This window comes from Scardinius erythrophthalmus (assembly GCF_964197995.2).
Source record: "Scardinius erythrophthalmus genome assembly, chromosome: 5".
NCBI lineage: Eukaryota > Metazoa > Chordata > Actinopteri > Cypriniformes > Leuciscidae > Scardinius > Scardinius erythrophthalmus.
The window spans coordinates 43599100-43620322 of NC_138225.1; the positions used below are offsets into that span (position 1 = coordinate 43599100).

At 42.0% G+C, this 21223-nt stretch overlaps 1 protein-coding gene across 1 annotated transcript; it reads left to right on the forward strand.

Annotated features, from left to right (window-relative positions):
- Positions 1-323: 323 nt before the first annotated feature.
- On the forward strand, positions 324-20697 carry tmc2a (transmembrane channel-like 2a; the record flags this gene model as incomplete). The annotated part of the gene is made up of 20 exons (XM_081365698.1): positions 324-363; positions 524-562; positions 860-1220; positions 3945-4094; positions 5334-5424; positions 5783-5864; positions 6033-6139; positions 6314-6412; positions 6909-7051; positions 13756-13903; positions 14154-14342; positions 16522-16701; positions 16792-16950; positions 17102-17230; positions 17314-17381; positions 18183-18422; positions 19009-19134; positions 19211-19289; positions 19441-19555; positions 20489-20697. 20 exons carry the CDS (start codon positions 324-326, stop codon positions 20695-20697), a joined length of 2754 nt encoding a protein of 917 aa, XP_081221824.1.
- Positions 20698-21223: the final 526 nt, after the last annotated feature.

Sequence of the window (21223 nt, forward strand, 5' to 3'; positions counted from 1 at the left end):
TCTGAAAGGCTAGATTTGTTTTACTTCATGTAAGTTCTCAGATCATTTTAAAATTGAGCTGTGTTTGTGCTTTGTATAAATTCCTTTGTCTTAAATATATTTTTTTCTCTCTAAAAGATTTAATCTGAACTCAAATCGACCAGACAACTGTTCCAGCTCATTTAAAATACTAATATCAATCGCACAGGTGAGGTCACATGGCGTTGCTATGGCAATAGGGAGTCAGTTACTCGAGAGCAGCTGCACACCTGTGCGGTAATTTGTTAGACCACAGATGCAAGGGAAGTAATTCAGAGGCTAATAGAGATTAGAAGGGCAGTAAAATGCCAAAGAAAAGTGATACAGCAAGAAAACTGGAAGATGGTGAGTTGTACCTTTTATTTCCAATGTATAATAGTTTAATAGTTACATTAAACCCTAATGACCAATATTTTAGTAATATGTATTATTTTTTAATTTTTTTTAAATCTGTTGACATTCTGCACTTAGGAAGCTACTCATATTTTTTTTTTTTTTTTGGTAGTGGGAATAGATATTGATGGAGAAGTGGAGAGTGCTGAAGGTAAGAAAAAATATTACACTGAATTTTTTTTTCCTTATTTTCGCCTTCCTTTTTCTTTTTTAAGATTGTTGGTGTATAAGGCTAACATAATCAAAATTTCTGTTGCTCATAACCTAGAAACTACTCAGCAACTAGAAATTTCTACAAGTGACTAGTGACAGCAAGTTTTGAAGGGACAAACCTCACTATTTTTCTTTCAGAATTTGCAACAATCTGTGTTTATCTTTTGTTACTCAGCAAGCATGTATTGTTTTTATACATTTTCATGACAATCCAATTGGGTTCTCTTTTTCTCAGAGGACAAAAAAGCAAAAGGCAAAGGTGCTAAAAAAAACACAGCCGGTAAACGGGGCAAAGCAGTCACCGGTGAGGATGGTGAGGATGAAGATGAGGATGATGAACCCCCCAGAGGTCGTCGAGCAGCCAAGAAAAAGAAAGCTGCACAGGCAGATGAGGAAGACAGCGATGATGATATTCCACAGAGGAGATGTGCTGGGAACAGGAGAAGAGGAAAAGTGCGAGAAAGTGGGGGAGATGGGGAAAACAAGAAGTCCGGCAGAAAAAGCAAGAAAGGTGGAAACAAAAAACAGGGGAAAGGAAAAGACAAGGACAATGACAAAGACAGTGACAAAGATGAAAAGAAGAAAAAGAACAGTAGGTATGCTGACACAAGTGGTTACGCGAGAGAACTGGATAATTAAATGATAATTAATTGACTTCATTAACTGCTCACGAGTCACAACACCTACGCCAAGAGATCACTGAATATAAGACAAAACTCTTTAATTCCAGTAATAGATAGGCCAACTTAAACTTTCTCTTTTACAGTCCATTCCCAAAGTTCTAGTGAAATGTTGTTATTTTTAAGGTGTAATTCACATGCCATATTTCCGTATTATTTATAAAAGTGGTAAGTGTTGTTAGAAAACATATGGTCAACTATCCGAGCCTCTCCCTATAACCGCGACAGTATCATTTTAACTATTTAAAGCCATTGCATTTTTAATACTATGTCTCCCCATACACTCTAGACACACACGTGTACTAGTTAGAGCTCATGCCATTAATCTCCATTATCGACTTCTAACCATATACGCCCGATATTTTGGTTTGTCTTTTGGGTGTAGGAACATTTACAAAGTGTGTGTGTGTGTGTGTGTGTGTGTGTGTGTGTGTGTGTGTGTGGTGGGATGGTGGGATGGTGGGGTGGTGGGGGGGAGGGGGTTAGATTTTAACTAATCTAAATTTTTGTCTTGTTTTTTCTAAAAAATATATTTTGCAATTTACTTTTCATATGTCCTTGTTACAGAGTAATTACATGAATAAGTAGTAAAAGATTTCTTTATGGTCACACTTTATTTGAAGGTGCCCTTGTTAGAGTGTAATTATACAGGTAAGTATGCAGTAATATTAATTAACAACATGTACTTACTATACAGTGCGTGCAGAATTATTAGGCACATTGATTTTCTGATCATATTTTTTTTCCAGGCACATTTGACCAATTCCAAACCACATTAATCGTAATAACTACTATTAATTTTGTATTTAATCATTTATAAGTGATATATAATTGTTCATGAAGGCTGGAAATGAAAAACGCCTTATATTCAGGTGTGCATAATTATTAGGCACGTTTTCTTTTACAAATAAAATAAGCCAAAAAAGAGATTTAACTCAGACTTAAAAGTCAAAAATTATTAAATCCCCATGGGAAGGATGCAATACTAATGCAATACTAGAAATTGCAGTTAAGGCATGACCATTGGAAAGTGAAATAGTGGGGGTCATTTTTTAGGATTCTTTACCTAACCTAAGTCTCTGAGATCCTGACACCTTGCACTTCTGGAGACTCCAGGTAGGTTGCCGTTCTGGAAAATGGTGGCGCTGGAGACTTAAGGGTTCCTGATGGTTTCACACTTAATTCTTCACCTTAATTCTTAATTATTTTGCAGTTAACATGTGTCTTTTCTTCTCCACCTGTTTTTGTCTGACCCTGCTGACCCAATGAGTATTTCTATTTCCAATGGTCATGCCTTAACTGCAATTTCTAGTATTTCTAGTACTTCCGATCGGGCGAAAAACCTAGGACTAGTAGGTACTCGCAAAAGTAGGTTTTTAACATGTTCGCGAATATTTAATGAACGGTTTGATTGACAGCAATGGTTCTTGAGGCAAAGTTGTTCAGGATGAGGAGATCTATCAAATGATATGCATATTGTGTGGATGAGTGTAACATCACGTGATTACAGAGCCATAGAACTCGTTAGCGCAACTAGTGGCCGATTTCTTTCAAAATTCTTACAGACCTCTAGGGCCATGAATTGAACATGTCCATCGAGTTTCGTTCCGATCGGCCTCTGTTAACCTTGTCTAATAGGTGTTCAACTTCATTGGCCGATGGCGAGATACGCCAATGTCCTCATAGATATACATGGCACCTTGGACCAAGACACTACATACCAATTTTCAAGTCAATCGGACTAACGGTCAGGTGGTTATAGCCTGTTTTATGTTTTTTTCATGTTATAGCGCCACCATGTGGCCAATCGCCGTGGGTTTTTTACTGTGACCTCAGATTGACCTCATACACATGTGTATCGATAATTATTGATAATCAGACTCCAGAGAACATTTCTGCACTGGTTTAGTTCCGATCAGACGAAAACCCTAGGACTAGTTCGCAAAAGTAGTTTTTTGATTCAAAATGGCAAAATGGCAAATTGAATTAAAAAAAATTCAAAATGACGGAAAATCTATCATGGCGGAAATGAAATCGGAGATATACGTTTTGTTCGTCAGGAGTCCAGCTTTCCATTGATATAAGACACTTGAGTCTACGACATACGGTCTAGGAGTTATGAGCAGTTTCACACTTTTGGTCGTTATAGCGCCACCTATGGGCCAATCGGGGTCATACTCTCTGAACCTCTCCTCGATTTTTTGTACTACCATTTAGCCAAGTTTCAAGACTCCAGCATTTGCGGTTTGGGCTGCACGAAGCGTTTTACAGCAGAAGAAAAATAATAAAAATCCTTACAATTACAATAGGATTTCAGCACTTCGTGCTTGAACCCCTAATTAAGGGTTACCAATCTATACTATCTTTATAATTTACAGGCTGGAATACACTACATAACTTTTAAAAACACTATCATACACTTGCAGATTTTGTAATGGTTATACACTAAACAACTGAGGCATCACACACTACCAGACTTTCAGCACAACAAACGAATCATCCAGACTGAAAATGTGGGCAAAAATCTGTACACAATTCATGTTGTGTATTCCAGCCTTAAACAACAGTTTTGAAGTTCATGCAAGACAAAACTAATTTTTATGAATGAAGCACTTGATCACGTCATGTTCTATGTCTTAGTGGTGATGATTCCAAATCAGATGAAGAAGAGGAGTCCATGTCTGAAGGAGAAATGGCCAAACTGATGGAGGAGGTGGAGGAGAAGAAGAAGCTGATAGCAAACATCAGGAACAAACCCTGGCGAATGAAAAGACGACTTAAAGTCCTCAAGTACTGAGAAATCTTAAATGTAATGCAAAAAAATGTTATAATGAATCAAATAAGCTTCAAGATGTGACTAAATTCTTGATACAGCGAGGCCTTATTGTTTTTATAAAACAATTAATATATTTAGGGGATTTTATGGTACTAACTTATATCAATGGAATAATTATGATCCATTTATTACATGTTAACCACTTTTTGAGCATATATATTTTCCAAAACATGTTTTGCTCTAAAACTATGGGAAAATCAAAGCCATAAATCTAAACAAGTTGTGCTCCAAGAAATGAGCATTCAGTAAGATTTTGTTTGGGAACAGAACCAAACGTTTCCACTAGATTAAATTTGTCTCCCATTCATTTGCAATTTTTAATTTTTGACCCCGAGAAGTACACGTGTGACTTTTTTTCTTCTTTTTTTAGGACCATTTAACCTTTTTGAATAATGTCCATGATTTTTGTCTGGGTCTGTGTGTTCACATAGCAAGAGCCAAAACCTTTACCAAGTTTCATACCATTCCAATAAAGTAAAAAAAATGACCATAGTTAATTGGTTTGTTAAGTTAATTCTTCCACTAAAAGATATAGTTACTGATGTAACTTAAAGGGATACTCACCGAAATGAAAAATAAATAAATAAACAAACTCCAAAGAATTTGCATTTACTAACTCATGTTCCCCAGAAGAAAGAAAGTCACACATTTTTAAAATAACATGAAGGTAAATGATGATGGAATTTTCAATTTGGGGTGGAGTATCCCTTTAAGTTTAGTAGATTAGGTGGGTTTATTTCTTTATTAGGCCATGACATCCACATCATATCTGTCTCTATTGTGTATTTTAGCTTAAATGTAGCTTTAAAAATAGATAGTCCTTGAAGCTTATTGATTAATACAGTGATCCAGTTAAGTGTCAATGTTATGTTATGTTTCATTATGTTTTTGTTAATGTTCCTTTGTTTCCTGTGCAGTATTAGTTTCTGTAGTTACTAAGTTCTCCTTGTTTGTCGCCTTCATTACTGATTTCGTTCACCTGTGTTCCCTTGTTAAGTGTAAGTACTCCCTGTTTTGTTCATTTCATTTCATGTTCATTTCAGTTTATGTGGTTTGCATTTTCTCCTACAAATTCTGAGATTCCTTCATTGTGCGATTTCTGTGAACCACCGTTCTGTTACAGTAAAGTAAAGTTTACTGTTAAAGTTTAATCTCCTCCTTTTAACAATCCCGCATTCTCCTTGTGTTTGTAGGGAGGCTCAGCAGTTTGTGGATAAATTTGAAGGTGCATTGGGCAAAGGAAAAGGCAGGAAGCTGTATGCCTACAAAGTGATGATGATGAAGGTAGGAATATGAACATCTTCACTTTATGCATCACTATGACTGTTGCTGAAAATAAAACATTCCTATTTTAAGAGAGATCAGACCAGAATGTCAGATAGAGATTTTGGAGTGGACTTTTTACTCTAGAGCCAGTAAGAAAACACCTAGCAATGCCCTAGTAATCACCCAGAACTCCCTAGCAACAACAAAGCAATGGGTTAAAACAAAACCAGAATACCTTAGCAACCACATTGCAAAACTCACGGTGGCAACGTGTATTCTGTAGGCAAACGCCAATAACATTTTCTTGAAAAACATAAATATCTAGTTACCTGCAGCCTCCTAACAATCCCTGTTTGCTTTGTGCCTCATCATACAGAAATGGATAAAGTTTCAAAGAGATTTTGAAAATTTTAGGACATCGTGCATCCCATGGGAGCGGAAAATAAAGGAAGTTGAGAGTAAGTACTAATGATTACTGATAATAGAAAATTATTTCTTTGACCGAATTAGAAATTGAGCCATATTCATTTATTTGAATTTTTCTTGCAAGTAAAAAAGAAAAAGAAAAAGGTACTCAACTAAAAGTTCTTTATTCTGAGCCTTGGCGATGTTTCATCCATTTGCAGGTCACTTTGGCTCCTCAGTTGCTTCATACTTTATTTTCCTCCGTTGGATGTACGGTATGAACTTGGTCCTCTTTGGCTTGACTTTTGGCCTGGTTGTGATACCAGAGGTCAGTGTTTTATCAATTATGTTGTGTTTTACCTACATAAGTATACAATGATGCTCTTTTGCTTTAAATTTGGCTTACCGGAGATCAATAAAGTATCTTTCTAATATTTCTATCTACAAAAAAAATGGCTGCTGTCCTTCACAAATGATTTAAACATATGGAATTATCCGCAAGGTTCTCATGGGACTTCCATATGGGTCCATTCCTCGGAAAACTGTGCCGAGACCAGAGCAAGCCACTGCTATGGACTATGCTGTTCTCACGGATTTCAATGTAAGATCATGATACATGTATACAATGGGGTCCGAAAGTTTGAGACCACTAGTGAAAAGGTCTATTTTGCATTTTAAACAAAATTTCCAGAAAACATTTAGAGTGAAAGTTGAAAATAAAAATGAATTTCAGAACGGCTTAGTATTTTATGTCACCCTTTGGATAGCAGCAACAATAACTCCACAAGGTCATGTAAAACCTAATGATCATGTTCTCCAGCATGATTTGAGAATTAATATCTTGTGCTACAACGGAATCTAAAAAATTTCATTAATTTTGCATCATTTAAATTTTTCTGTTTATTTACAGGTTTAAATTAGATTTAAAAACCCCAGATTATTAAAACAGTCTCAGATTTTTGACCCCCCCTGTACATATTTTCTCTGAAAACTGTGTCATGGAATTAGACAGTTACGCAGTGTTTGTCACATTTCTTATTACCATAATATAAATGTATGGTTATCAGTAACACTTTTTGATGCCTTCTCTTTGACAGGGTTACTGCAAGTACTCAGTACTTTTCTATGGCTACTATAATAACCAGAGAACCATTGGCTTCCTGAAGTTTCGTCTCCCTCTGTCCTACCTCTTGGTGGGCATTGGGTCCTTCGGGTATAGTCTCATGGTTGTGATCCGAACGTGAGTCCCTCTTTCATTCATTGCTAGATGTTGTAGCAATGACATGAAATGTTCATGAGAAGTACATGACTGTGAATGTGTATGCCTATACCCCAAAAAAATTCTTTAAAAAGTATTATTGTTCTTTGTAGATGGCAAAAGGTTGTACAGAATCTAGTGAATTGTCTTTTATTGTACATTTAAAATGGTTAAAAAAGATTGTGTTGTCAGATTAGACAGCAAATGCTGAAAAAAAAACCCCTCCAATTTAAAGGTAAAGTGTTTAATTTTAGTACTAGTGGAATTGTAAAAGAAACAGTCTGTTATGCTGCTTGATACTGCAAACGCCTCGGTTACGACTGTAACCTCGGTTCCCTGAAGAGGGAACGAGCGTTGCGTCGAGAATGACGCTATGGGGAACGCTTTGCGTGATGACGTCTTGAAGCACATGTAAAATCAGTCCAATGGTGTGGCGGAACGTCAGAGGCGGGTGACGTCACGTACCAGGAAGCTATAAAAGCCGGCCCGAAACAGAAAACGAAAGCTTCGTAAAAGTCTGAAGTCGAGCTGACAGGCATGAAGGAGATATGGCAAGGCGACGCAACGCTCGTTCCCTCTTCAGGGAACCGAGGTTACAGTCGTAACCGAGGCGTTCCCTTTCAAGGGAACTCCCGTTGCGTCGAGAATGACGCTATGGGGAACGTCTATACCAACGCCTCCATAGCTACGAATGTCTGTCCTGTGTGAAATCTAGAGAGCAGCATTAGGAAGACAAAACATGAGACCCTGGAGCAGAGTCTAGATCCAGAGAGTAAAACCTGACGAAAGTATGCGGTGAGGACCAGCCTGCCGCATCACAGACGTCCTGTAAAGAAACTCCTGAAATAAGGGCCTTAGAGGCCGCCATACTCCTCGTCGAGTGCGACCGGACAGCCAAAGGAGAAGGCTGCCCAGCCGCCTCATAAGCAAGTGAGATAGCCTCGACCACCCACTTGCTCATCCTTTGCTTAGACACTGGACCTCCTTTGTTAGGGGACCCAAAGCACACAAATAATTGATCACTTTTACGCCACAGGGCAGCTCTGTGGACATATGCGTCTAACGCCCGCACAGGGCAAAGCAAATTATTAGCCTCCTGGTCAGCATTTTGAAAGGGAGGAGGACAGAAGGCCTGCAGAACAACAGGTCTGACCACATTAGTGGGGACCTTGGGGATATAACCCGGTCTTGGATGAAGAAACGCTTTAACCATACCCGGAGCAAACTCTAAGCATGACGGAGCAACTGACAATGCTTGAAGATCCCCTATTCTCTTGAGAGAAGAAATAGCAAGGAGAAAAAGAGCTTTCAGAGTTAAAAACTTCTCAGGAACCTCCTCAATGGGCTCAAAGGGGGCCAGGGACAAGCCTTGTAATGCAATGGACAGGTCCCAAGGCGGAACCCTAGAGCGAACTGCAGGCCTCAGCCTCCAAGTGCCACGAAGGAAACGAGATATCAAAGGGTCTTTCCCCACAGACATTCCACCCAAAGGAATGTGGTAAGCACCTATGGCCGCCACATAAACCTTTAAAGTGGACGGGGTCAGACCTGCCGTGAACCGGTCTTGCAGGAACTCCAGCACTGTACCAATTGGGCAGTTAACTGGGTCCAACCGACGGTCACTACACCAAGAAGTGAAGACTCTCCACTTCAGGGCATAAAGTTTCCTCGTGGAGGGAGCTCTGGACTGTAGAATGGTCTCAACAACCTCAGTTGAGAGACCTGACTCTATGAGCTGGGCCCCCTCAGAGGCCAAGCCCACAGGTTCCACAGTTCTGGGCGGGGGTGATATATTGAGCCCCCTGCCTGGGACAGAAGGTCTCTCCTGACGGGTAACTCCAGAGGATGCCCGTCGAGGAGGGAGACCAGATCGGGAAACCATACTCTGCCCGGCCAGCGCGGGGCTATCAGAAGCAGGCAAACCCGGTCCCTGCGAACTCTCTCCAGAACTCCCGGGAGCAGAGCCACTGGGGGAAAGGCGTACAGACGTAGCCTCGGCCACGTCTGAACCATAGCATCCAGTCCCAGAGGAGCTGGATGCGTGAGGGAGAACCAAAGTGGACAGTGAGAAGTCTCTCGAGACGCAAACAGATCCACTTGTGCTTGGCCGAACTCCCTCCATATCAGCTCCACCACCTCGGGGTGGAGCCTCCATTCCCCGGGCCTCGGCCCCTGCCTCGACAGAGTGTCTGCTCCTAAATTCTGGACCCCGGGGATGTAAGCTGCCCTGAGTGACAGTAACTTCCCCTGGGACCACAAGAGGATATGGCGTGCCAAGTTGGATAACGGGCGCGAGCGCAAACCCCCTTGGTGGTTGATATAGGCGACTACCGACGTGTTGTCCGTATGTACTAGCACATGGTGTCCCCTGAGATCTGTGATAAAGCTCCTCAGAGCCCGGAAGACAGCTAACATCTCTAGGCGATTGATATGCCAGGAACGATGATGGTCTTCCCACAGACCTTTAGCTGAGCGACCCTCCAGGATCGCTCCCCAACCCGTGAGGGAAGCATCCGTCGTTAGCAGTTTGCGACGACAAGGAGCTCCCAACACTGGGCCCTGGGACAGGAACCAAGGTTTCTTCCACATAACCAGGGCACGTAAGCATCGCCGCGTGACCCTGATTGTGCGAAATGGGTTGCCCCTCGGGGAAAACCCCCTGGTCCTGAGCCACCACTGCAGGGGCCTCATGTGTAGCAGTCCAAAAGGTATCACGTTGGACGCTGCTGCCATGAGACCCAACAGTCTCTGGAACTGTTTGACAGTGAGTAGCTGGCCTAGCTTTACACTTTTCACAGCTGCAAGGATGGACTCTATACGTGGCGGTGACAGGCGCGCCTGCATCGACACTGAATCCCAAACTACGCCTAAAAAAGTGGTCCTCTGGAGTGGAGAAAGCACACTCTTCTTGGCGTTCAGCCGTAACCCCAACTCTTTCATGTGGGCGAGAACAACATCTCGATGTTGAACCGCCAACTGATGCGACTGAGCTAAAATCAACCAATCATCGATGTAGTTCATGATGCGAATACCTTGGAGGCGCAGCGGCGCCAGAGCTGCATCCATGCATTTGGTGAAAGTGCGGGGTGATAAAGCTAGGCCGAATGGAAGAACACGATATTGGTATGCTTTGCCCCCGAAAGCAAACCTCAGGAACTTCCAATGACACGGACGGATGGAAATATGGAAATATGCGTCCTTGAGGTCTATCGTGACAAACCAGTCCTCGGACCTGATCTGTGGCACGATCTGTCTCAATGTTAACATTTTGAACTTGAGCTGCATGACTGACTCGTTCAGAACTCGAAGATCTAAAATGGGACGCAATCCCCCGTCCTTTTTCGGAACTATGAAATACCGGCTGTAAAATCCGGTTTCCCTGTTGGAGGGAGGTACATATTCTATGGCCCCTTTCTCTAACAGAGTGTTTACTTCCTGTTCCATAACCAGAACCTGCTCGGGGCCCACCACTGTGGGCAGGACCCCCATAAACCGAGGTGGGCGTTTTTTGAATTGTATCTGATACCCTTTTTCCACGGTCTGCAGGACCCAACGAGAAACATTCGACAGTAGCTTCCACGCTGTCAAAGATTCTACTAGAGGTACCAGCCTCTCGAGACTGGTTTCTGGATTTCGTTGTTGTTGAGTAGTCAATTCGTCGCCCTGTAACGGCGCACCGGGAGGGAACGACCGAACAGACTGCTCTAACACCCTCCTCGGAGGGGGCGGGCATCCCGAGGCCACTACGTTTCCGGGTGGTCCTTGAGATATGTGCTCGCCGGAGACCGCTGCGCCCTGTAACACCGGAGGCGGCAGGGTTGGCAGAACGGTCCCCTGAGGGTACCGAAGAGAGACGGGCACCGTAAAAAGAGGTGTTAACCGCTCTGCTTCGGGGGGACTACCCTCATTTGTCCTGAGCCCTCGGACGTCAGGACTTTTTCCCAGCAGCCTTCTTGGCGGTAATGACGGTCCGCAGATCCGTCCTACCCCTCGAAGACTGCTGGGTTTGAGCGCGCCCTCCGTGTCCCCGTGATTTTTGTGGGGGAGCACGGGAGGACACGCTCTGTTTTTGAGTGGCACGATGTTCAGCGCTCTTTTTAGAGGAGTGAGGCTGCTCCCGCTCAGCAGCCTCAAAGAATGAACGGCGGGGGAGAAGTTTTTGAAGCGCAACTGCCTGTTTAGAAGCTTCTTGAGATTTAGCAACCGCACTGTTAACAGCATCGCCAAACAGACCAACAGTGGAGACCGGAGCATCTAAGAGAACATGCTTTTCTTTATCTTTTATGTCACTCAGATTGAGCCACAGATGCCTCTCAGTGGCCACCAGGGCTGCCATAGACCGCCCGATTGATTTAGCGGTCTCCTTGGTGGCCCTGAGAGACAGGTCTGTGGCTCTGCGTAGTTCAGCCACCGTATCTGGACCAATTCCCCCGCCCTCCTCTAAATCACCCAGCAATTCAGCCTGATAGGCCTGCATAATGGACATCGTATGCAGACACGCTGCTGCTTGACCAGCGGCTGCATACGATTTATGAACCAGTGAAGATGTAATTTTCACTGGTTTAGAAGGAAGTGTAGGAGTCTTTAGGGAAGATGCCGTTGCTGGAGAGAGATAGCTCGCAAGCGTCTCTTCCACCTTCGGCATCTCCCCATAACCATGCTCTTTATATTTGTGAATAGAAGAGTAGTGGGATGTGTTTGGTGTAAAAACTCTATATGAAACTGGTTTCCCCCACGATCTCGACACCTCGGTGTGGAGATCGGGGAAAAACGGAAGACTCCTGCGCTGGGGCTGCGCACGAGATGGCAGGAAGCGCTCGTCGAGTTTGCTTTTCGAACGAACGTCCTGCCTATCCTCTGGCCACTCAATAGACAGTCTGTCAACGGCTCTAGTAATCACATCGAGCAGTTCCTCAAACGCGTGAGACTGAGGTGGCGAATCCTCAGACTCAGCTTCAATACTCACAACATCCAACTCCTCAGAGCTGGATAGTTGCAGTACTGGTACCTCTATCGGGGGGGAAGAAACCGCAGCGCGTGCTTCCACACCCTGATGAGAGGCACTGGATCTGTCAGTAAGAGGCTGAGATAAGGCAGAGCCCGTCTCAACATCCACTGACAGATCCATTTGCGAACCCCAGGTCTGAGATCGCCGCCGAGCCTCAGCCGCGGCGGGACCCGAGCCCTGGGGAACGTGGTCGGGATTGAACCGAGCCAAACGGGATCGGAGCGTACGCAATGGAAGCGCACAGCAATGCACACAGTCACCACCCTCGAGTGCTGACTGGGCATGCTCCTCTCCCAAACAAACAACACAAAGAGTGTGTGTGTCACCTCCCGTTAAATAACGCGGGCAGGGATGGACACACACTCGATACTGCTGCTTGCTCGCCATACTGAATAATATATATATATATATATAGACAGACAACACCAAATAACAAGGACAGATTTCAACACAGAGCGCAACTGAAGACTCAGAAAGCTTTCGTTTTCTGTTTCGGGCCGGCTTTTATAGCTTCCTGGTACGTGACGTCACCCGCCTCTGACGTTCCGCCACACCATTGGACTGATTTTACATGTGCTTCAAGACGTCATCACGCAAAGCGTTCCCCATAGCGTCATTCTCGACGCAACGGGAGTTCCCTTGAAAGGGAACTGGTGTTTGTTATCATATTTATTATGGTAATCATAATCACACTGGTTTGAGATAGTTTTACCGTTTACTGCATTTTGTCACTCTTCTAGTTATTTACCTGTTAATGAATCAAAGGTCTTGCAAAGTCACAGAAAATGGCTGCAAAACATTTCAATTTTGATTGAATAATTGTAGTTTCTGAATTTTCTGAATGTTTATCTGTATATCAACAATCTGATTTATATGTGCATTTTACACATGCATTCAAAACAAAATTTCTGCAGATGCAAAGATCGACATTTAGCTTTACTATAACAGGGAGAAGCTTAGTCTTGTCAAAGAAATATACAAGAATGTTTCCCACGTCAGAAACAAAAAATAAGGCAATTGTGAGAGATGCAATTATGAATAGTAGCAATTTTGAGATATAAAGTTGCAATTATGAGAAATAGTCAAAATTGTGTGATATGAATGTTTGAACTATAGTCAGTATTGTTAGCAGTAAAGTCACAATCATGACATATGCTTTGTGAGATGTAAAATAAATACAGATGTAGTTGTGAGAAATAAATTTAGCTGCACAAAGTAATGGCCCAAATATAAGAAAAAAGTTAGGACAAAAAGTTGTAATTGAGGAACTACATTTTTTTTTTTTTTTACATTTCCTCACCCTCATGTCATGTCATGGTTGCTTTCTATGAACTTACTGAAATTAATGCTAATCTTCCTTTCCACCGCTTCAAATTGAGAAACGGCACCATTTTTTATTGATCCTTTCATGTATTGTAATATTTTTAGTGAACATAGGCAGTCAACCCTCTGGGGAATGGAAGACATATTTATCATTAAAAAAAACCCCACTTCACCTAAATACAAAACATTTTCTCCAGATAGCCTAAAAGAAAGTTCACCACACTACACAGTATCATTCTATGAGTATTACCAACATGATTGTTGTTTGACTGCAATTGGAAATTGCGCTTCTGTTATCCTGCCGGCGAGATTGGATTCTTTACAAGTGTTGAACAAAGTCCACTCTCGCTGTTAGGATGGCTAAAAACGCAGATGTGGGGGGAGGGGATGGAGAAGACAGTGAGTTCACCTTTGCCTGGAAGATGTTCACCAGCTGGGATTATCTTATTGGGAACGCGGAGACAGCCGACAATAAATTCGCCTCCATCACCACCAGCTTCAAAGTATGTGCTTTTGTGTATATGTGGAAGTTCTGGGTAGGTGTTGATGTGTGTGTGTGCTGACCACTGCATTTTTTTGTTTCATGGTCTGGTTGTCTTTTCAGAGATCTGAGGTGGTCAACTCTCTGTAAGACCAAATAATCTGGCCAGATCAAGTGATATGGTTTAAATAAATGTTCATTTATCCCTCTGTAGCTCCAAAATGGTCTTGCATGAGATTTTCTCAGTTTGGAACCTCTAATGTGTTCTGCAGGAGTCTATTGTGGATGAGCAGGAGAACCAAAAGGATGAGAACATTCATCTGAGGAGATTCTTACGTGTCTTAGCCAACTTTCTCATCACCTGTACACTTGGTGGAAGTGGCTATCTCATCTACTTTGTGGTCAAACGAGCCCAAGAGTTTGCGAACATGGACAACCTCTCATGGTACGAGAAGAATGAGGTAAATATAAGCACAAAATCACACTCAATATCTTGTCTTAAGTACACTAACAAGATACAGGGGTTGGTCAATGAAACTGAAACACTGACCAATGTTGTGTTTCACGCCTGTATATGTGAGACTTGGTGGCCAATCTTTACTGATATTACATTCTATCAGTATGAGCACAGTGTGAAGCTTGAATTAGCAAAGCAATAGCACATCTGGACATAAAAAAAATGTCAATCCACAACATAATGGCAATCCACAACATAACTTTGTGGGCGGGTCTTGGGCGCTGTTGCTATTATACCGGCGGGATAAATGACTCTTGTGCCCGACGCAAATCTAAAATGGGTTGGTCTGAAGTAGCTTCATTATTCATAGGTGTGGTTTGGGCGTAACTTAAAATAAACCAATCAGAGCGACATCTCACATTCCCTTTAAGAGCAGGCGCGCTTGTTCCATGGCAGATTGCTATTATAACAGCGGATTTGCCAGGCGCACACCTGGAGCGGTTCACAGCCGAGGAGACCAACGTTCTCATCAGGGCCGTAAAAGACAGAGAAGTGACATTGTATGGGAATGGGAGAAACCCACCCAAATTAGCTTCGGTTAAACAGGCGTATAAAAATTTGGGTAAATGTGTAAGCTAGATTTATGCGTATTTTTTCACATCTTCATGGACACAACAATGATATCCCTCGTGTGTTAATATTTTTCCTTGTAATAATGTATGGTTTTCTAAAAACGAAAACTGCTGCGTATGTGTGTAGATGAGATAAGCAAAGTGCATGCACATTGTGCACACGCTACATTGATTATGGCCAAGCATGTGCCCTTAAAATAGCATATGAATAACATGCGCAATGCGCCACTGACTTTAGACTAGGTTTTTCCTGGTCAGTGGCAGAATTGTTTTCTAAACCTGCAAAATAGCATCAGGGAACGTTTGCGCCGGAACACGCCTCCTCTTTGTGCTGAACCGCCCCCGGGAGCGCAAATGCATTTCCTAGTTTACCGACGTGCGTCTGTGGAGGGAAAAGTCTGCTGTGCGCGGGTGCAAAATAGGAATGATACATGCGTCAGTGTACAAAGTCAATTGCGTTGGGTGCAAGATAGGGCCCATAGAGCTACAAATTGTTGGCGTGCTTCTCACTGGCTCATCTGTGACCAGGTAAGCAAGTCTTTGTGGTGTATGGAGAGCTATGGTATCCAGGGTAATGTCGGCATACCACCACGTAGGACGAACCACATCCAACAGGAGTAACTGTCGAAGCAAGAAGAAGCTGTCTGAAAGGGATGTCCAGATACTAACACGGATTGTATCCAAAAAAAACATAAAACCACAGCTGCCCAACTCACTGTCAAATTAAATGTGCACCTCGACTCGACCCTCGACAGTTTCCATCAAAACTGTTTGACGGGAGCTCCACAGAGTCAATATTCATGGTCGAGCTACTATAGCCAAACCTTTGGTCACTCGTGCCAATTCCAAATGTCAGTTTTAATGGTGCCAACAGTGCAAATCTTGGGCTGTGGACAATGTGAACCATGTATTGGTCTCTGGTGAGTCCGTGAGAGTTACGGTGTGGAGAAGTCCTAAAGAGGCTTAACACCCGGACTGTTGCTGCCCATAGTGAAGCACGGGGTGGATCATTGATGGTTTGGGCTGCAGTATCATGGCATTCTCTACTGTGCTTGATAGGTGCGTCACTGCCAAGGACTACCGAACCATTCTGGAGGACCATGTGCACTTAATGGTTCAAACATTGTACCCTGAAGTTGGTGCCATGTATCAGCATGATAATGCACCAAGCAAGACTTGTGATACACACAGAAAGACTTGTGGCAATAATTTGATGAACATGAAAGTGAAGTTGAATATCTCCCATGGACTGCACAGCCACCAGATCTAAATATTTTTGAGCCACTTTGGGGTATTTTGGAGGAGCAAGTCAGAAAACGTTTTTCTCCACCAGCATCACATAGTGACATGGCCACTGTTCTGGAAGAGGAATGGATCAAAATCCCTCTGACCACTGCAGGACTTGTATCTGTCATTCCAAAGATGAACTGATGGTGTATTGGCTACAAAAGGAGGCCCTACATGATACCAATACATTTTTAAAACCAGGTGTTTAAGTTTCATTGTCCAACCCCTGTAGATGATGTAATAACAATAACATTTGTATCTCAGATGGAGATCATCATGTCTCTGCTGGGACTGGTGGGTCCGATGCTCTTTGAGACTATCGCAGAGCTGGAAGAATACCATCCACGTATCGCTCTCAAGTGGCAGCTGGGACGTATATTTGCACTCTTCCTTGGCAACCTCTACACATTTTTGCTTGCTCTGTTCGATGAGGTCAATTCAAAAGTAGGTTTTCTGATGATAACCCTTTTTATTTCCAGTTTTTAGCTGGGAATCAGTGATTTTTAAGTGAACAAAACCTTTTCTTTCTTCAAGCTTGCAGAAGAGGATTCTATAAAAAATGCCAGCATTTGGTTCGTTAAGGACTATTATGCCAACTTCTCGGCCAACAACCCAAATTACACAGGCACCCCACCTCCTCTTGATCCTTCTGATGGCATCAGAGGCCCTTGCTGGGAAACTGCAGTGGGATTAGTAAAGTGTCCATCTAATTCCTCCAGCAGAAATCATATATAAATTACTGTATATTGTGATTAATTGATGAAATATTCTGATCTAAACATTTGTTTGCACATTTCTTGTGGCTTTATATTTGTACATCAAACCATTCCCACCCCACCATTAGGAGTTTGTGAAGCTGACCGTATCAGATATACAGGTGACTTATCTGACCATCTTCATTGGTGACTTCCTGAGAGCGCTGATTGTACGTTTCCTGAACTACTGCTGGTGCTGGGATCTGGAGGCTGGCTGGGTGAGTCCGTTATATAGGTTCATGACCAGCAACCTAAACTGCCATTTTAGGTTTTGATAACTAACAGCCTTTTTCATTTTCAGCCTTCCTATGGTGAATTTGATATAAGCGGCAATGTGCTGGGATTGGTATTTAACCAAGGAATGATCTGGTAGGACCAAATGCACAAACAGCACAATAACAACATAAAAAAATATAAGCAATGGCCCAAATAAAAAAATAAAATAAAAATCTTCTGGATTAGTGCACAGCCTTGTGTAGTTATACCGTTATTGAGGCTGACTGATATTACAATGCATAAAAAGTTGGTTACACTTTATGGTTTCCTTGTTACAGTGTAACTATACATTCAAGTACTGAGTAATATTAATTAACAACATGTACTTACCATATAATTAGGGTTAGTGTTTGGTTTACGGTTAGTTGCATGTAATTATGCATAATTTACTCTTATTACTACAGTAAGTACATGTAACATTTTTAACAAGGACACTGTAAAATAAAGTGTTACCAAAAAGTTTTCCTGAGAAATCACACCTGTTTCTTTGAGATCTAGTCCCTGTAAACAGCTAAATGAATCAGGTGTGTATAATAAACCAGGGGTGTTCAATCCTGCTCCTGGAGGGCCACCTGCAGAGTTCAGCTTCCGCTCCAAATGAAACACCAGAACCAGCTAATCAAGGTCTTACTAGGCATACTAAATTTACAGGCAGGTGTGTTGAGGCAAGTTTGAGCTAATCTCTGTAGGACAGTGGCCCTCCAGGAGCAGGATTGAACACCCCTGATGTTGACTGTAGGCTGCACACTAGGTTCTAAAATGCTTTGAAGCTTTTCATCTTTTTGAGACAATTTAGACATTTCAATTACTACATTGGACATATTCCAAAACAATATTTAGCCACAAACTCTTTTGTACCTGTAGATATCAATTTATTTGTCTGTTGTTTGTCAGGATGGGGGCGTTCTATGCTCCTGGTCTGGTGGGCATCAATGTTCTGCGGCTCCTGAGCTCCATGTACTACCAGTGCTGGGCTGTAATGGCCTGTAACGCCCCACACGAGAGGGTCTTTAAAGCTTCTAAATCCAATAACTTCTACATGGGCCTGTTACTGCTCATTCTCTTTCTGAGTCTCCTGCCTGTGGTTTACACCATCATGACTTTGCCTCCCTCCTTTGACTGTGGACCCTTCAGGTATGCACACACACACACACACACACACACACACACACACACACACACACACACATACACATACACATGCACTCACACACATGTACTCACACACACACACACACACACACACACACACACACACAAACACACACAAGCACACACACACACACACACACACACACACACACACACACACACACACACACACACACACACACACACACACACACACGTTTGGTTTCCATGTTTTATGGGGACATTCCATAAGTCAATGATTTTCATACTGTAAAAAAACATATTTTATCCCCAATCCTAAACCTACCCATCTCAGAAAACTTTCTGCATTTTTACATTTTCAAAAAACATCATTTTGTATGATATATCAGCTGTTTTCCTCATGGGGACTATAAAATGTCCTAAGGATAAAAAGGACTTCGGGTATTGCAGTCTTTGTGGGGACATTTTGTCTGAAATTTTTACCAGGACACCCACCACACACAAACATAAGCTCATATGCACACAAACACATAAATGCATAATACCCCAAATGAATTTTTATTATCAAATTTGCTCATGCTCATTGTTTCATTTCCTGTTACCACAGTGGGAAGGCAAAAATGATTGACGTCGTTATGGAGACCATTGATATGGATCTACCTGCGTTTATGGGGACGATCTTAGGCTACCTAGCAAACCCTGGACTCATTATAGCAGCAATACTTCTCATGGTGTAAGGAAATTATTAAAAACCATGATCACATAAAACAATAAAAAATCCTTATATTTGTATTTTTTATTTCTTACAGTCTGGCCATTTACTATCTGAATTCAGTGTCACAGGCCTACCAGAATGCCAACAATGAGCTAAAAAAGAAAATGCAGATGGTTAGTAGTGTTTATGTTCAGAGATACACAACAATCCATGCTAAGATTTGTTAGATGGCACCAGTTGGTAAAAAAAAAAAAAAAAAAAAAAAAAAAAAATTAAAGTGTGCTTTAAAACTAGCCAGTGTGCATTTCTAACGTTCATTTTTAGGCAAGAGATGAGGATAAGAACAGACGGAATAACAAAGACAGCACTAACCAGGTGATGAAGGACCTGGAGGATCTACTTCCCAAAAGCTCTCCTGCCCATCCGGAGAAACATGCAGGTGTGCATTGCATAGAATGTTATGTTACTGACAATCATACAAAAGCAATTGGTGCTCTTTAAAAAAAAAAGGTTCCAAAAGGGAGGTTTTCACAGTGATGCCATAGAAAGAAAAATATAACATTCTGGTTCCCCAAAGAACCTTTCAGTGAACAGTTCATAAAGATATATTCATATTTAATATTTGTTTATAAACAGCCCAAGCATACATGTAGGCCTATAGAATGGTGCATAGAACACCAGGAGGGGAGGGGGATGGGGGGTGACTGTAAATAATAAATCAGCTCCATAGCAGATTGGGTGATCAAGGGCTTAGGGCATTCAATTTAAACATGTCAAACATGGGCACTGCAACGTAAGCATAGTGTACATTCAAGTGAATGAGACGGAGGGAAGTTAGCGAGGGAAGGGCATAAAAAAATTGGACTTAAACGCAGCCAAGGAACAGGAGAGCACAATCAGGTAAGCGAGGACTAGACAGGAGCTAAACAAAGGGTGTGGTAACAGAAACAAAGAGGCAGGACCAGGGGAGAACATGAGCAACATAAACAAAGGCACAGCCATATGTTCAAGCATAAGATTAACATAGAGACATTGAACAAAGACAAGACGGGCAGAACCTTGACGCTGTTTTCTACTGTAATAAAGAACCTTTTGTTTTGTGCAATGGAAAGGTTCTATGAATGTTAAAGGTTCTTCACGGAACCATCAATGCCAATAAATAACCTTTATTTTTAAAAAGTGTACCATATTATCAGATAACATTTGCTGTAAAATCTTACAGACACCAAACTTTTTAACGGTAGCGTAATTCTATGTAAGTCATATGTATTTGAATAGTTTTAAACAGAATTACAGGCTTTATCCAAAAATACGGTAAACCTTTCAGTGAAACAATGTCACCCTTCATTCCATTTGTTTCTTTCTGCCGTAGAAAAAAAGCATGACCAGGGTGGAAAATCTCCAAAAGTGAAACCAGGCTCAGCAGGAAATGACGTGCGTCTGCAGAAAGATGTGTCACTCGCGTCAGCCAATCCTAATGCCCGGGGGCCTGTGACTCGAGCACCAGGCCCCAGGGGACCTGGACCTCTACCTGGCCAACCAGGGGCAGGCAGGGGTCAAGGGCCACCCCCTAGACGCTAATGTGTGATCTATTCATTATTGTGTGCCCTCCCTGTCTACACATTCTACAATTAATGTAAGCATCGGTTGTTTTCTCCAGAGAAAGAATATTTAAAAATTATTACATTATTTGGACACGTCTGCAGAAATGTTTAAATGGTTAATATCTTTGTAAATTGCACGCATCATATACATACAGTGGCCCCAAAAGGAATTTGGACACTCAGTCACATCTAAAAATGTTAGAATGCAATTAGCATCTTCAGACTGATCCCAGAACTTTTCTTAAAACTAACTTCTTCCCTACGTTTACTGACATTTATTTATTTTTGTTATTTTTTTGCAGTGACTATTAAACAACTGAGTGATTATAAAGATAAAGTCAGTTTATCAGGTGTTGTTCATCATATTAACTTTAAGCATATTCCACTAACATTGAACATCCAAAAGTGTCCTAATACTTTTTGTCTTCATTTTGAACAGGATATCGGTTGTTTTATCATCAAAAAAGCTTGTAAAGTGTGTTCTAATATTTTTTCTTTTAAAA